Below are 18,309 nucleotides of genomic sequence, written 5' to 3'. Positions count from 1 at the left end.
TCAGAACTTATTATCTGGAACCAATCAATTCATCCCCAGAGCCCTTCTAGGAACCACCCCACTTTGAGTAAATGAGCTCACGGTCCCCCTGGTGTTAAGTAGTAATCAAAGCCCATAGACATCAACAACGTAAATACCATCACCCACTTTGAGACCTGAGTTCTAAGTCTCAGTTTTACAGTACAACGGCTGTACCGTTCAAACCGAAATGCATTTCTGCTTCACCGCAGAATTAGGCCGGATGGTGGTAACTACTCGTGCGAGCTCACAAGACGTCCTACCACCAGTAGTTACGCAAATAAAAATGTTTGCGTGTTTGGTTGTCATTATATAGAATACGCACCATAAACATTTGCTTTACTAAACTACAAGTTTTTTCTAAATCCTTTTGATATCAAATATTTGTGAAATGTTCTTGCATTATTTTTACATAGAAAATGTACTTTTGATAAAATAAAAAATTTAGATACATCTTAGTATTTTTAATTGCCACATAGTAGCCCATTCAGCACTTTGGAATTTTCGCCTTAAAATCGATTTGAAAGAGGTGAATCGATGTTTCGACATATTTCAGCAGCCCCATCATTTTTATCTTTAGCATCACTCACTCACTACATACAATATTTTCCCGTGTTCCAGTGTTTCCGCTCCAATTTGATTTTAAGTCTCTGGGATTCAGGAAGTTTACGTGGCTCTGTTGACGTGGCGGTTTCCAAGTAGTAAGCAGTTTTATAAAAAAAAACTCGTAGGACTTCCTTCATATTTCAACCTGGGGTCTTAATTTAAATTCTGATTGAACAACTTCGATTTATTTAGTCTACTTTACGAAGATATTTTTGCCGCCGGTATTTTTTGTTCAACGCATGTTTTTAATTCTTAGGCCAAAATGTTGAGGTCTTTCTTTGTGCTATTGGCAATTTCGATGGTGTTCGCGGGAGTCCCAACGAATGAAGAGACGAAGAGGTTGATGGATCATCTGTCTGATGCTGAACATTATCGCAATGAGCATCATAACAAGCAGTTTGATCATGACGCCTTTTTGGGAGAGGACCAGGCCAAAACTTTCGATCAACTATCACCCGAAGAAAGTAAGAGGAGACTTGGGTAAGTTATTATTTGTATATTACTTTTAATTATTTATTCATTAGCTCCGAAAAAAAAACTACAAAAAATTACAGTAGTGTTTTAAAAGCATATGTTAAGTTTTATGATGACATATTTTATCACATGTTAAAAAAGAAAAAGTACATAACAAATGTTTTTTATACATAGTGTGCTCTCTGTATGCAGAGAAGTTAAACAATAAAATGTGTAAGCTACTTAAACATTGTTATTATTATTTTAATTGCCTAAATAGGTGTAGAAGGTTAAAGGGTTACTGTAGCCCATAGACATCATTTGTGAATGTGCGATTGCCACTATTCACCTTGAGTCCCACCTTTCAGTCCTCAATATGTTACTGCTTCACAGCAGAAATAGGCAGGGTGGCAATATTAGGTGACTTAATAGGTACTAGGCAGTGAGGTTTTCTACAATTGATATTTAAATTTTATTTTAGTACTGTAAATCCTGTAAAATATTGATTTTTATTTAGTTATTCTAATTACCAAGATAAATTGTCTAGCTACATTGAATTGATTTAGAGATTTTTAGTTACACTGCTTAAAGAGGTTAAATACCAAAAAAACACAAAAAATACAATGTGTTTGGGAACCTTAAAATTATTATTATTATATTAAGGAAACTACAGAATATCTTATGAGACTTAGTCTGAAATGCATTTGAGTGGTTACAACCTAGATTTTATGATGAAAAAAATTATAATATTAAATCTCTTGTGTACTTATACCGTTTAAAGAGTGTACAATCAGCATACTTCCATAATAAAAACTTTACATTTATTATTGTATACCCGTAAGAGACTATTCCTGAAAATAATACAATGCAAGTAACTAGAAACAACTGTCATTTACCAATTAGTGCCATGGAAAATTTAAATAGGTTGTCACAGCTAATTTGCCTGCACTTATTATACAGTGTGATTTTTTCGATACAATTGTGTGAGATATTAGAAACATTACTAACTGTCTTTGTTTCCCATTGAATAATTCAAATGCATCTGTAAGCCTTTAAAGTTTTGTAACCAAGTGTTGGTCATTAATCTACCTTAGAAATGATTGGAGTACCCAAGTATGATAGAGGAAATATTTGTAGGATTCAGTCATTAACTTGATATCTAACAATAATATTAGATTTAGTTTATAAAATTCAAAAAAATATAGCCCTGTGATTCTGATCAGTATAGTAGGTCAGAGTAATAATATTATTGTATTTATAACCTGGGCCTTAACACCTTTCCAAATTTACAAGTTGCCTTGAAGTTAGTCAAAATTACTTTAAAAGATTCTGTTCTGTAGATAATTACAGATGAGCTAGCTGCTAAAAGTTAGTTAAATTTTAACTAAAGAAGCTCATCCTTTTAAAATTAAGACTAGTGTGATAAACTCACATAAGTTAAAATTCATGCTATCAGTCAGTGACATTATAATAAAAGTCAGTGCCCTTAATTACCGAGCACTATCCACGATAAAACAGTATCCGCAGTGTGTGCTTCTTAAGTTTATCATCATGTCACAAACATCAAACAAATATCTGGGTTAAATAAATTGGAATCTATTTTTGAATCTTTTCAAAAATAGACTACTAATTAGAAAGAAAATACTGTTAAATTTTTTTAAATAAACTTAATGGAAATTTATCAATCTTATTCCAAATAAATAAAGTTACAAAAAGAAAGAGTGGAAAAAGATTTTTATGTTGAAATAATACAATTTAAATTATAAATGCTTTTAGGAATAAGCGTAATGATTGTATCTACCATGGTGGACAAAAAATTTGTAAAGTTTTCATCACAAAGAATAATATTAGACCAATCACAAAAATTGCTGAACTCGTACACTATCAGTTGGCCTAGTTATCTTAAATGTGTGTCAGAATGTGAAGAATATTCGAGAATTAATGATTATCAAGAGGCTTGCATCGGATGTGATAAAGATTTATGGTGTATTAATTATGCATCTACATTACATAGAAACAAAATGAAATCTTAAAAAAATAAATTCTCTTTGTCTATCTGTGCATGCGAATTTTCAAAATAACCACTTCGATAAAGCGGCACGACATGAGAACCCTCTTATCGTGGCCGCCTTTAACTACATTCCCGATCCTGCGGACAGAATGGAAAGCAGTCGATGTCGCCCCAAACACGTCATTTGGGATCCTCCCGATCCACTAACGGTGCTTTTAGGTACCTCAAGCACCGGTCACCGTTCTCGTCGAACCGTCGCTTGCGATGAAGGTCTCGACGAGTAAATTAACCCTCAGACACAGCCCACTGAGTTTCTCGCCGGATCTTCTCAGTGTGTCGCGTTTCCGATCCGGTGGTAGATTCTGCGAAGCACAGCTCTTGCTAGGTTTCGTGTTAGCAACGTTATCAGGTTTGAGCCCCGTGAGCTCACCTACTAGTTAAGGCGACGCTGATATAGCCTCTTAAGGCTATCATCTTAGGTAGGAAAAAAAATATCAAAATAATACAACCAATTTGGTAGCAGTTTTCAGTGACGAATTAATCGACTTTAGCAAATATTTAGGTAAAGAACTTAAACATGTCTGTGTATGAATTAATAACACGCAAAAGTGATAAAATGTTTTTGTGTATGATATCGCGTGCGCACATTGTTAAAATATATTTTTTATAACGATATAATAATACCATGATTATTTATATATATTTAGCAGCTGTTATCCGCGGCTTCGTCTGCGTGGTCATGGAAAAATGTCAATTTTTTTCTGAACTGTCACATAATTTTTCTGAAGATAATAAATTAAAACAGTTTCCTGTGGGGAAGCCTGTGGGAATGATTTTTTTTATTGCTTAGATGGTTGGACGAGCTCACAGCCCACCTGGTGTTACTGGAGCCCATAGACATCTACAACGTAAATGCCGCCACTCACCTTGAGATATGAGTTCTAAGGTCTCAGTATAGTAACAACGGCTGCCCCACCCTTCAAACCGAAACGCATTACTGCTTCACGGCAGAAATAGGCAGGGTGGTTGGTACCTACCCGTGGGGACTCACAAGAGATCCTACCACTTTAGAAACCTATTTTAATGCCGCCTTTGGATAGTAAGTTAAATTTATTATATTTCGTTACAGAGAAATAGCGGACAAGATAGATTCAGACCAGGATGGTTTTATAACTCTCGTTGAGTTGAAAGATTGGATCCGCTATACTCAGAAGCGATACATCGATGAGGATGTGGAAAGACATTGGAGACAGCAGAACCCTAATAACGAAGAGTTCGTGACTTGGGAGGTGAGGTCATCTCAATTGGTCATAACAAACTTGTTTTCTAAGCGTAGGTTTGAAAGCTACCATAAAAAATACATATTTTTTTCTTTTTTTTTTTTTTTATTGCTTAGATGGGTGCACGAGCTCACAGCCCACCTGATGTTAAGTGGTTACTGGAGCCCATAGACATCTACGACGTAAATGCGCCACCCGCCTTGAGATATAAGTTCTAAGGTCTCAAGTATATTTACAACGGCTACCCCGCCATTCAAACCGAATTACTGCATTACCGCTTCACGGCAGAAATAGGCGGGGTGGTGGTACCTGCCCGCGCGGATTCACAAGAGGTCCTACCACCAGTAAAAAGGCTTTAAGAAAACAGGTCTCGAATATAATATAAGTTTTGTGTTAGGTATGTTAACCTGACCTATATTCTTGGAAGGCGTTTTTCATAGAATGATAGTTATATGTTGAAATACAATTGACCTAAATATATATGATTGGCTGTAATGAAGTGAAATAAATTCCAATTATTTTAAATTCTATTCATGTTTCATGATTCTGTTTTTTTCATTTATTATCATGTTGATTCCAGATGTTGAGTGCAGCAATGGCTGTTTTTTTTTTTTAAATAACCTACATTTTAATTTTTCAGGCATACAGAAAGAATGTTTACGGATTTATGGATGATATGGACGAGAAAGAATTAAAAGCTCCTAACAGTGAAGGCTTCACATACTCAAATCTTCAGAAGAGGGATCGGAGAAGATGGACCTATGCTGGTGAGTTGTCTATACTTCTATACTAATATTATAAAGAGGAAAGATTTGTTTGTTTGTTTGTATTGAATATACTCCGAAACTACTTAACCGATTTCAAAAATTCTTTCACTGTTTAGAAGCTACACTATTCCCGAGTGACATAGGCTATAATATTTTTTGAAAAAAATTAGGGATCCTTACTAAAACTCCAATAATGTAACCCAAGATGTAAAAAAAATACTTAAAATATTCTTTACGTGGCATGCCCTACAAAAACTATTCATTATAGAATAAAATAATGTACTACAACTTTGTAGAACACATCGCACCTGTAGAATTATAGAGACCCATTTCGAAATTTTTGGATTTCGTCTTTAATTTAAACAATGGACCTAGAACGACCCTTTTCAGCGACTCTTAGTAATCAAATGACCAGAAGTAGCTTTTAAAGGGACAAAGCTATCCATCGGTCTCTTTCACTCCGTCCCCTTCCTCTACGTTTTTTCGGTTTGAGAACTTTAATCGATGTTTTCCAAAAAACACATTTTTTGAATTGGGCCTTTATAATTCTAAAGGCGCGACATTATTATTTACAAAAGTGTCGCGACAGCATATTTCTGACTATTATAGTTATGCCGCAATAAGTGTTTTTATTTAAAAACATAAAATAACGTCAAATATCGTTGACATTTTTGTTAGAAACCCGAGGGGAGCCGGAGCGTGCCGTTAGTTAATAATAAAGTGAAGTCCTATTAGAGTATTTCTTAAATTCACATGCAAAAATTGAGATATGCATTGTAAAGTTTTTATCAGTACATACTATTGTTTGGATTAAAATCACATAAATGATTAGAGATAATAATTATTATTTTCGATGCTATCACTTTATAAATACCAATCGTGATAGAGGGTAAGTCCCGCGTTATGCAGAGTGTTAAAATTAATAAAATGACTACTTATCTCTAGAAAAAATCAGGCATAAACATAAAATAGCTTATTCAGAGTCAGATGTCATTAATGTCCGTTTAAAAACATACATTAACATGAATATAAAAAGCTGAATTGACACTACTTGAAAATGCAATCAACATAATTATGTAAATTGGATAAGGCAAAAGTTCAGTATTTTACGAATTCAACACATAAAATGGATCTACATATTGATGTGTTCGTGATTAAATATAGTTGAGTAATTACCATCGGACAAACACTTGTGATAAAACCTCACTATGTTCCACAAAAAGTTATGGGGAGTAAAGGGAAGTATGATTTACAAAAGGAATGGGGTTTATTTTAATTGTATGTAAAAGCTAAAACTTCAGTCACAACGTAAGTTATTCTGCATCGATGCAGAAGCTCTGTCTAGTATAAATACTAATCTAGACTATAAGCTGTTATAATCCTAGTGTGTATGTCATACTATGGTTATAGTTCTAAAATTGTGGCCACAAACTCTTCATATGTTCATGATATATATTGAGTGAAAATTAATTCCATTATATTGAAACTGGTGGTTGGACCTCTTGTGTGTCACACATCAAGGTTAAGCATCCATTGTCTTATTTGAATTAAATGTTGATTTCTCTCATAATTTCATTCTGCTGTTTGTTAATAGATGCTGACCAAAACGATGCACTCAACAGAACTGAGTTTGCTGCCTTCCTCCATCCTGAAGACCACAGCTCAATGAGAGATGTCGTCGTTTTGGAAACTTTAGAGGATATTGACAAGGACCAGGTACATACTTTAACAATTACTCAGATAAAATAGGTAGCTAGTGTATATGAAAGTGTTTGCAGTCATGAAATTTGAATACCCAAAAAATTTAAAACTTTTGTAGAAAATTTTAATAAGTCGGAATACAATGCAATATTGAAGAAGCTCATTGCAAACATTTAATCAGAATTTGAGAAATGTTGTTTAGTTGCTTTTAGTTGATTGTATTATAGGCTTGCACAGGCAGCTAGTGCCATCTTACTAACATCTGCCATGAGCTAGTCACGTGTTCCGACTTAGATGGTGGTATCGTTATGTATAAACCTGGTCTTCATATAGTAACCGGCAAACTTCTTGAGCAAATGACCTTGACTGCGCAGAACCGAATTTTAGATCACTTTGGTGGTGAGGGTGAGGCGCGACGGCAGGGGACATCGTATCGAGCGCGTTATTGGTAGATCAGTCGAACCTTGCGTCCCGCACCGCGCCCGCGTTCCGCTTGCTCCCTAATGTACGCTTGCCTACAGCGGAAAGTCTATCGTTATTAATCGTTATTTGTTATAATTGCTTGTTGACTTTGTTGCCATTGCTATATATTGAGTGTTTGTTGATTTTTTATAAAAAATACACTATGCCGCGACAAACTGGTGTAGTATTTAAAAGAAAGGGTAGAAAATTTGTGTACGACGTATATTGCTTCATTATAAAACAGCGGAAGAATGATATGGAAAAAGTAAAACAGACTTCGGAAGCAAGAAAAACATCAGTGAGTACTGTTAGGTGCATTATTAACGAAGCTAAAGGCTCTGGCTTGCTCGCCGTGTTTCGGACTCCGGGTAAGAAAATATCAGGGAAGAAGAAAGTTACCGGAATGGATAGTTTCGTTCAATCTGTAATAAAAAGATGTAATCATAATAACTACATAACAAGCAGCGAAACTCCGTACCGTAGAAAGGCTTCGAAAAAATTAAAGAAGATATAAATTTTAATGGCTCGGAATGAAGCTTACGACGAATTATGAAAGAGCTAGGCTTCAGATGAAAAAAAAACACAGAAAGTAATCGGAAGCTGGTAATTGAAAAAAGTAACATTCGATTACTACGAATCGAATATCTTCAAAAAATAATTAATTATAAACAAAAAAGAAGACCGAACCGACTGAGTTGTAAACTACACCGATGAGCCCTATATCGACTCATCACGATGATAGCGACTCGGGTGATGAAAACAGTGATGATGATGATGGTCAAGTTTATGATAACGAAAAAAAAATTACAAATACCAGCTTCGCTTCAACTGAACCAAGACCTGGCAACAGCTCTAGTTTTGACTTAATAGAAGGAATATCTATTTCACCCCAAGATTAAATTATTAGCCTATATTTTTTGTTGATGTTCTAATAAATATATAAATAAATACATAATATGTTGATTTTAATAATTTAATAGCATTATGACGCAGAGTAAATATTGTTTTTGCACGTGAGTGTACCATGCGCGAACTTACCCCCACTACGCACACTGTATTATTATCGAGATCTAGCAGAACTTAATTAAAAATAATACTCTTCTAAATATTCCTAAAACTCCCTTTATTACACAGGTGTATAACTAAATAACCGATATTAAATAAAATTAATAAGTGTGTAACACCATACAACACAGGAGAAGTCTCGAAACATAGCTTATGCGTACTAGCACGAGTGTATTGTTTAGTTTTGCTTTATTGCAGAATGCGAACAGGTCTGCTCTTGTCGTTTAAAGTGCTATAATTGGTCATTTTAATCGTTTGTTATAGCATCGAGGATACGTTAAGGTAAGTTTGAACCTTATAATATTGAAATGTTATTAATTAATAACGTTTTTGCTGTAGTCCTTGAAAAAAAATTCATTTTTATATTAGTGTTGACTTTTAAAAATGTATGCAAGTGTATACACCGGGAAATCACTGTTATAGCATTCTACGGTTAATGTTCTTTGAAATTTAGTTGGAATTCCTTGCTCCTATTTGCCCCGCTCATACATTTTTTTTTGTTTTTAGCGCAATGAAAAGGCGAGATATTTTTAATATATGGTTTCCAATTAATAAAAAAAAGGTCAAAATAACCTTATAATTGAAAAAATACTACAACATTATGACATAGAGAACTGTAGAAACCCTCCAAGATCACTTCAAATGGTTATAAGTAGTCTTACAGCAAAAATACAATCTAAATGGGAGAAATGTAAGCGAAAATAACAGGGATCAATCTGAATTTAATCAAACATTTCTGTTATCTTGGAGGCACAAGACATATGCCGAAGAGACAAGAAAACTTTATTTAGTACATTGTTCCTGGTACTACATGCCTTCTAGTATACACAAAATCCTCTCACACTCAAAATAAGTAATTGAAACATGCGTTTTACCTTTGGACCCATTGGCAGAAGAAGCTCAAGAAGCGAATAATAAGGAATATAGGAGGAATCGCGAGTATTTCAGCAGGAAAACAAGCAGAATTAACACCAATCGAGACGTACTTAACCGATTTTTGATAGGTTCAGATCCACTTCTATCTTCCAAATCAACAGTACAAAATAGAACATGGGAGAAGAAACTTACTCGACGGAGGAAGATGGTTATGCGAATTTTTTTTAGTCTTTAGAATATATTTAGGGGTGTAAAATATATTTCTTGTGTATTTAGAACAAAGTTGCAGTATTAAAAATAATATTTTTAAGGAAAATAAAGAAATAAATGATTTTTATTAATAATTAATGTTATTTATTTATTTAGAAATACGAAATAACATCTAATATTAACATTTTATGACACGTAAAATTAAAAAAAGATAAATTCACGCAAGATTGAATTAAGTTCTGCTAGATCTCGATAATAATACAGTGTGCTACGTCGACAAATGCTCAAGAAGTTTGCCGGCTATTATACCTTAAAGTGAATATTTATGTGCTGTGATCACGTTCTCTTATCTCTCATAAGAAAAACATTAATCACGGGTATTGTTAATAATAATAAAGACATTTGAAATATGTGGGTCTTTTTATGTGCTCTCAACTTGACTTTACCATCGATTTGAAATGATGATTGCACCATCTATGGTGTCTATTCCTCTAGGAATTGGCAAGAACATCAGAGCTTGCACTTTTCCAATTAATTAGAGAAATAATGAAGTACCTTCTTATATAGGGAACAAGTTGAAAAAGTGTCCATCTGTAAACAGCAGCAGGTAGGTGGCTCTGCCCCTGGCATTGCTGAAGTCTATGGGCGACGGTAACCACTCACAATCAGGTGGGCCGTATGCTCGTCTGCATACAAAGGTAATAAAAAAAAAGCAAGTTCCTACTGGAAGACTCAGAGATATAGCGCTTGTATAGGAAATGATATGAATATAGCAGTTTTAAACAGAGTTTAGTATTGTTTTTACGGTTTGATCTCGCCGTTTTCTTTTTATATGCAACAATATTTAGTTATTTCGTCGTTTTACAGGACGGAAAAGTATCGCTCGATGAGTATATCGGCGATATGTACAAACCCGAGGACGGCGAAGACGAGGAGGAGCCCGACTGGGTCAAGCAGGAGAGAGAACAGTTTACTGGATACAGGTACACATTCATTTAATAACTAAAACTATCTATTAGCCTTCTCCGGAGAACATTTTGTATCGACTCAGTCTAGGTCTCGAGCAAGTAACTATGTATTCATGCGACAATCAAAGTACTTGGATACAACGGGTGGGGAGACAGCCCCCCCAGCGTCCCCCGGGTCTCCCGGCCGCTCCTCTCCGGCTCTGTCGGTCAATATGTATAGCAGTGTGCGGGCTGCCTCTGTGACTTGTACAAGTTTACTTATCGAAATAACAGTTCAAGTTTTACAAATATATGATAACACAGCTGTGTTCTATATAAGAAACTAGTTGACCCGGCAGACTTCGTAGTGTCTCAATCGATAAATAAAAGACCTAAGCTTTTGTATAAAATAAACTTAAAGCAAACAACAGGAATACAATAATTGAAGGGGACACATCAAAGGGAAAACAAAGTTGTTATTTTTATTTAATTCCGAGCATTTTTATATTTATCTACCTTTTAAACCTTCTCTGGGCTTCCACAAATAATTCAAGACCAAAATTAGCCAAATCGGTCCGGTCGTTGTCGAGTTTTAGCGAGACTAACGAACAGCAATTCATTTTTATATATATAGATATTATAATATATGGGTAAATTTTATGTTAATGTAGAGTTTTTTTTATCGATATGAAAACCTGACAAATGCTATGATTGTATAACAGAGATACGAATAAGGACGGGTTCATGGACGAGCACGAGGTGAAGGACTGGATCGCGCCGCCGGAGTTCGACCACGCGGAGGCCGAGGCGCGCCACCTCGTGTTCGAGGCCGACGCCGACGCAGACGAGAAGCTCACCAAGGCCGAGATCATCGACAAGTACGATCTCTTCGTCGGCTCGCAGGCCACCGACTTCGGAGAAGCACTCGCCAGGCACGACGAATTTTAAATATAACCTATTTTATTTCTGAGGGCGCTGACAAATTAACGGAATATTAACACACACACACACACACACACACATATCGCATATACGGTGCAGTAATGTTACTTATGCAAATTATGTAATTTTTTAGAAGCGTTGGAAAATTATATCTACCTACCTAAAGAAAATAAATAAATATAAATATTTACTAACAATCACGCCACGTTAACTGGTCCCGTGATAAGTTCGTAAAGAACTTGTGTTACAGCTATCAGATAACGGAAATAAATGTAAGATTTTTATTATACACATACATATATTTAATATACATCCATAACCCTGGAAAAGACATTTATATTTATCATATAAATATCTTCCCTTGGCGGGATTCGAACCCGCGACCCCCTTGTGTAGTGACCATGTCGCTTACCACTACACCAGACGGCCCTATATAATTCGTATATAGTTCTGATAAGCTATAGAAATAAAATGATAATATTTAACCTATATCAGTAAAAGCAAATGTCTCTCTCGTCTCACTAATAACTATTAAAAAATGTATTTTCTCATACTCAGTTCAGTAACAAATTGCATAAGTGACTTTATAGCACCGTATGTACGATGTGTGAAACTAAAAAAAAATCCATAATAACGAGCAGCTTTACGTAAAATAAGCCCGTAAATTTGTCGACATCGTCTGAAAGTAATAACTTAATTTAAGGGAGCTAAAACGTACATAATTAATGAAAGTGATCGATAATTCACACCGAGGCCCGGTCCCGGCAAAGAAATACGTGGCTTCGTTTGTAAATTTAAAGTATTGAATCCTCAACATGTCGGTCAGTTCAGGTTACGCTTAAGGCGATGGTTCGGTTCCGGGTCGGCGTCGGTAGTTTTATGAATAATATGCGGTATTCCAGTGTTTGGTTTGTGTGAGTATGTGGACTGCTTATTCGATCGATATACGAACATTCGAAAAAAGTAATTCTTTGCCTTTAGTATCTATGTCGTCTAGACGATAAATAATCTTATAGCATGAATGTTATAGTATAATAATTATATTGTAATGTACAAACCAACTGAAACAAGCGCTATGATTTTGACTATGTTAAGGAATATTACAGATATTTTTGTTTTTTATAAGATTGTTACTTACGGTTAATGAAACTAAAGATCTTAATGATATCTCGTGAACATTACGATCGATTGCCATTTTATGTTTTAGTTATATTTAAAAACGTACGTATGATATTGTTTTAAAACGAAGTAAATAAAAAGGAGGCATGTTTATACATAAAGAAAAAGTTACATATTAATACTAAATATTGTATTTCCAGTTGCTTTTTTCAAAGATATTAATTTGATATTTTACTCATTCATTATGCTTTCCGTAACTTTTAAACATTTTGTACGTCATCTGTAACTGTATGTTAGTCTATTTTTTATTAATATAAATTTAAAATGCCTAAAATTCTAAATGTTATTAAAAAAAAAATAGTTTTTAAGAGTTAACATTATACCAAAGTTTGTTCAATGAAGAATATGTTTGGAATGTACTGTGGAGTTAAACTTGTTTTGTTATTGGGGTATTTCAATGCACAAAAATGAGTAAATAAAATGCTTAAGTTGTCATTTTGATATAATTCCAACAGTATATAAAATTGTGCATTTAAATGTTCATACTTAATTTAGTAGGTATACAACTAACAATAAAATGTAGTTACTTAACATTATCCATCCTATTTTTGTAAAAAAAATATGTTTTAATTTTATAAATAATATATCGTCAATTAAAATGTTTGTTGTTTTATTTAAATTGATAAACTGAAAAGAATTAATACATTAGCATCGGTTCGAAACTGGCAAGGTAATCAATACATACCTTTTTCAAACCTGCCTAAAATGGCTATGATTTTTTCGTAGTCAATTGGTAAAAAAAATTAATAAAATTATTAATATTAGTAGTAACTATTAGGTGCTTTTAGACAAAGTAAAGTTAGGTCAAGCTTTAAAGAAATGCAATTGAGATTTCGATCATAATTCAAAGCGGATCAAGAGTGTCTGCTTAAAAAAAAAGAATCCGAAATCACAAGTCTATTTAACTATATTTATTTAGACAGCAATAATGTTTCTTTAAGTGCATTATCTATGTTCGCTGTTTGCACGAAGCTCAGGAGGGTAGAACTAAGAAGCATCATCTCAGTATTATCAAAAAGGTGTCTGCTGAAAGAGAGACAATTAAAGGTGGCGCCACAGTAGCAAGTGGAAAGATTTAAAAAATAGCGCCCTAAAACAACCACATTCCACTTCAATCCACCAAACTTCACTCTGTTTAAAACTGCTATATTCATATCATTTCCAATTCATACACTAGCGCTATTTCGGTAAGTCTTCCAACAATAATTTGCTGTTTACAGGTGGATACTTTTTCAACTTGTCCCCTATACAAGATGGTACTCGTTTACATCCATAGATCATAAATTAGTTATAGTTAAGCAACTCAAGCACTCAACAAGAATGCTTACGGGCGTCGGCCACTAGATTCGCTTCGATTAGTTTCTCATTGTTCCTGTAGATGGCAGTAACATATTACCTATCCTATATTTTATTTTTATTGAAGGATTTTGTAAATTTTTCAGAAACCACAAATTGATAAAATTTAATCAATGTTTCTATAAAAAATAAAGACTTGTATGATTTTTTATTTTGTTTAGTTACGCAATAATTAAATGCCTTAACTTTAACAACATATAAGTTTAGGGGCATCCGCTACAAGATGTCGCTAGTTTCCATACAAAAAATATTTGTCTTAAAGTATCACAGTTTCAGGGTCCTGTTTACAACTACCCTCCATGCACTAAGCTATGTTGATGTACTGAAATTTCCTGCAGCCGTGTACTTTAGATTGTGTTCGAAGTTCACGTAAATTAAATGGAAAATTCAGTCGATTTCTAGTTTTAATTGGCCGTTCAGTTTCACGGGACTTCGATTCGCAGTACGACACTTGATGCCGAATCGAGCGTGACTCCACTACTCGCGAATAAATTTATTAGCTTTTTAGATTCAAGCCGCGGTTAGATTTTTAATCGGTGTATTATGAAAATCGAGGGTAATTTCATGTTGAGTAACAGCAGTTTTCATTATGGTTTTAAAATGCCGTGTATTCAATGGTCCAATAATTTAAGGTATAGGTATAACTTTTTGCCTTAGATATAGGTAGACGGGCATACAGCCCACATGATGGTGAGCCTACTGTGAGCTACCGTCGCTCATAGCGTAAGCAATGCCATAGGCACAGTCAGCCCGCTACCTGTGGGGTATTGTATATGTATTTACTGGTTCGACGAGTAAAATAAGCTCAACTGATTGACCAACCCAATAAAAAATATTCAGTCTTGTGAGTCCGCATGATTAGGTACCACCGCCCTGCCTATTTTTGTCGTGAAGCAGTAATGCGTTTCGGTTCGAAGGGTGGGGTAGGCGTTGTACTTGAGACATTAGGACTCATATCTCAAGGTGGGTGGCGGCATTTACATTGTAGATGTGTAGATGTAATGTGTGTAAATGCATCGTCACCACTTAACACCAGGTGAGCCGCGAGTTCGTCCACCAATCTGAGCAATAAAAAAAATATAACGTAAGAAGCAGGGAGCCTGGAGATCAGTAATACGGATCTTTGAACCTAGTACAGACTTTAGCTCTTTCAAAGGCTAACAAAATGAGAGAAACAAAAAAGAATTTTAAGGTTCATTTATATTTGTACTACACCTTTAAGAGAGAAATTAAATAAATATTATTATAAATATTATATGTCGGCGCAAATATGACTATTTACCTACTGATCATCAACTAATTACTCTGTGATAAGAAATTAATGTTAAACAGTTCCTTTTATTGTAATTTAAATACTTTAAAACGGGTTTGAAAAACGTGTAAACCCGCTCACGTGTTTGAAAAACGTGTAAACACGCTCACGTGTTTAAAACGTGTCAACACGCTCACGGGTACGAAGCCCCATAAATACGGCCGTGCTGTCTAGCACTGATTGATTCGTGTCCGAGCCGTTGTACTGTACGGATATCTCTGTAACGTTGTTATGCTTCTCGTGCAATATACTAAGTTCTTGTGAAGTTCTCGTGAAGTTTTGTTTCGGAAACCCAAACATGAGTTATCGTCAACAAAGCAATAACCGTGACGTCAGCAATGCTGACGTCACACTTTTTAAAAACGTTCCATCTGTATCTCCCCCGACATCAGAAGTGAAGGATCAGGACTCTACTCTCACTGGCGTGACGTGTTTGAACATGTTCGAAGTACAGCGGAAAAACATGATGCAGATGAGAATACCAGTAACGGTATCTGAGATCACGGGTCAGAAATTCTTCGGGAACAGACAGATTCCGATCCATGTGCTTGGTGCGCTACGATTGATATGTACCTCGATGAACGTCTACTGGATGGTGCACGGCTCATTGTAGTCTTCAGTGGGGCCCTGAAAGGCGGTGCCTTATCATGATTGTCGCGGATTTCATACGTAAGTGTCACATGGAGGCATTTGCGACTTATTTCTCGCTCGTTATGCAAAATTCTTGCTGCGACGCTTATCAATTTAAGCAATGGTAAGCCACAAAAGCGTGAATGCAGCATACGCAAGTCGTGTAATAGCGTCTGCTACCTCGATGGAAGATCTGAGCCACGAAGAAACTTTATCACATGGCATTTACTAGCGGAAATAGGACACGAAACAAGCTGTTGCAAGAAATTAAGGCAAGTGCAAGTCTCAAGTGGAAGTTCGATCACAATAATGGATCTGTCATGACGACAAGCAAGCAAACAAGAAAGCAAGCAATTTTTCGTGGGGAAGAAAATTGACACATTTGAAGTCGTCGTGACCTGTAAGATACACCGTCCGGTGCGTTCGTGTCTGACGATGCGGCGGTGTTCGGGTCCCGCAGGCGGATGCCAGTTTTTCGGGTGAAGTGTGTGCTTGTGCGTGCTTGACAAGTGTTCGCGGTTGGCTTCCGCAGTGTGGGAGTAACATCGTGTAGTAGAGGTGGAACCCGCAAAATTGTAATTTGCGTGGTGGCTGGTGGTAAGATGTCTTGTGAGTCTGCACAGGTAGCCAGAGGTGAGACTTCTGCGGTCGCAGCCCACCCAGTCTGCGAGAACCGGGCAGATCGCCTCGACGGTACGGAGGCCGGCCGACGGGTCCGCCAAATGACGAGACTACGCCTCCAGCACGGACTGCCGAGTTTGGAGCCCTTGCGCTCCGGCTGCACTTGCGCTAGGGCGCGCCGCCTCGTAGGAGACTGTGAGGTATCCTTGAATGACTCTGACCGCGATCGCGCGCTGCCGCCGTCGCAGCGCAGCGACGTTCTAGTGGGTAAGGACGTGGCACCAGACGGGTGATCCGTATAGTGCCATCGACCGCACGGGTACCGTCACCCTGCCTATTTCTGCCGTGAAGCAGTGGTGTATTTCGGTTTGAATGGTGGGGCAGCGGTTGTAGCTATGCTGAGACCTTGAAACTTGTATCTCGGGGTGGATGACGCGTTTGCGTTGTGGATATATGTGGGTCCAATAACTACATAGCACCAGGTGGGCTATGAGCTCGTTCATAGTCCACCCATCTAAGCAAAAACATTGCCACGAGTTGCCGCCGAGGCAAATTGATGGCGCGATGTCATCGACGGCCGCGAGCAACGCAGCAGCAGAGCGACGTGCCGGTAGCTGCGTAACATCGGGTGTTTTGGTAAATGAGAAAAATCTGGTGAGTCGTTTTACTTTTATTTGGAATCTGATGCCGAATGTTCTCTTGTCGAGAAATCTATTAGTAGTAGCTTCATAATTCAGGAATTTTATGCGATGGTTCTCATAAAGGGTCTGTTGTTTTGACCAAAACTGTACGGAACAAATCCTTTGCGATGATTTATTGCTTAACCATTTTAATGTCATGTACTACCCGATAGTTGTTTTAATCGGTTCAGTGAGATTGAGCATTCAGCGAAATAAGCACTTAAATCTAGTGTGTCCTTATTCGAAGCCCACACTTGCGTTATTGCTGACCAAGCTCGCAATTAGCTCATGGAATTGTTCTTGACATGTTCTTGACAAGAAGTGCTAGAAGCACATATTTTTTAAATTGTTCTATCCAACGTATAAAAAGGGTGAGCCCTCTTGAGCTTTTAATAATTCGCGTGCCATACCCCGAAAAGCTTTTTACTTTAAATGATACTGAAAACAAGAGATTATCCTTGACGAGACCAGAGAGCAACCGGTTCCTCTCGTACTAATGGACAGGTAGAGCGCGTTATGAGTGTCCTAAAAGCAATGTTAACAGCGGTAGACTAGCGATACCAGATCGTGGCAAGATGTTGTAGGTGAGGTTCAGCTAGCTATTAATTTCACGATGAGTCGTGTAACGAAAGCATCGCCACTCGAGCTTTTAATCGGCAAGGTTGCAAGACCGTCGTTGATGTGTAGCGATTTAGACTGAAATTGATATTGACGAAATTCGCGAGATAGCGTATGAGAACAAAAGATTATGATAAGGCGCGATTTAATCAAACAAAGGCGAAAATTTAAAATTTTCCGGTAAGCGTACGTACAAATATGCACACGATAGGTTGAGGAGGATATCAGTAGGTCATGTACCAGTCGAAGTTGATGTTGACAATGATCCTATTGAAGATGAGTGAGCCTAAGTTGTGCTGGAAACTCTAGTAAGACTCTATCGGCCGTATTGTGTTCGACCGTACTAGTAGCTATTACGTAGTCGTAGCCCGGTAGAAATCGATGTCTCTTGAGGCAACTCAAGTAGTCCGTGGGTGCGCGGTGCGCGTTTGGCTCTGACGGAGGTCGGGGTCTGTAAATACCATCGTGTGTAGTCAGGGGGTGATGCACACGGGCGATTCACGCTGTGGATGCGCATCATGAGGGCAATTGCGATTGCTGGTCGGCGGGAGAGCCGTGGCGATAGAGAGGCTTAT

General features: G+C 36.8%; 1 protein-coding gene across 2 annotated transcripts; it reads left to right on the top strand.

Annotated features, from left to right (window-relative positions):
- The first annotated feature begins 581 nt into the window (after positions 1-581).
- On the top strand, positions 582-13,116 carry scf (Calumenin B scf). 2 transcript variants are annotated; one of them, XM_028170194.2, is made up of 7 exons: positions 582-719; positions 881-1,104; positions 4,218-4,377; positions 5,009-5,135; positions 6,730-6,851; positions 10,317-10,432; positions 11,119-13,116. In XM_028170194.2, exons 2-7 carry the CDS (start codon positions 887-889, stop codon positions 11,342-11,344), a joined length of 969 nt encoding a protein of 322 aa, XP_028025995.1. In that variant the 5' UTR covers positions 582-719; positions 881-886; the 3' UTR covers positions 11,345-13,116. The 2 variants fall into 2 exon arrangements, with proteins under 2 accessions (XP_028025995.1, XP_028025996.1); XM_028170195.2 differs by having other exon boundaries at positions 603-1,104.
- The last annotated feature ends 5,193 nt before the right edge of the window (positions 13,117-18,309 follow it).

This window comes from Bombyx mandarina, chromosome 13 (assembly GCF_030267445.1).
Source record: "Bombyx mandarina strain Sakado chromosome 13, ASM3026744v2".
Classification (NCBI taxonomy): domain Eukaryota; kingdom Metazoa; phylum Arthropoda; class Insecta; order Lepidoptera; family Bombycidae; genus Bombyx; species Bombyx mandarina.
The sequence above is the reverse complement of the archived record's forward strand: the minus strand, read 5'-3'. Positions and strand labels throughout refer to the sequence as shown.

Bases quoted from the DNA above. Each gene is read 5' to 3' on its own strand.
- scf (XM_028170194.2), top strand. From the start codon at position 887: ATGTTGAGGTCTTTCTTTGTGCTATTGGCAATTTCGATGGTGTTCGCG. The intron at 4,378-5,008 runs GTGAGGTCATCT...TTAATTTTTCAG, and splicing joins AAGAGTTCGTGACTTGGGAG to GCATACAGAAAGAATGTTTA. The intron at 5,136-6,729 runs GTGAGTTGTCTA...GTTTGTTAATAG, and splicing joins GAGAAGATGGACCTATGCTG to ATGCTGACCAAAACGATGCA.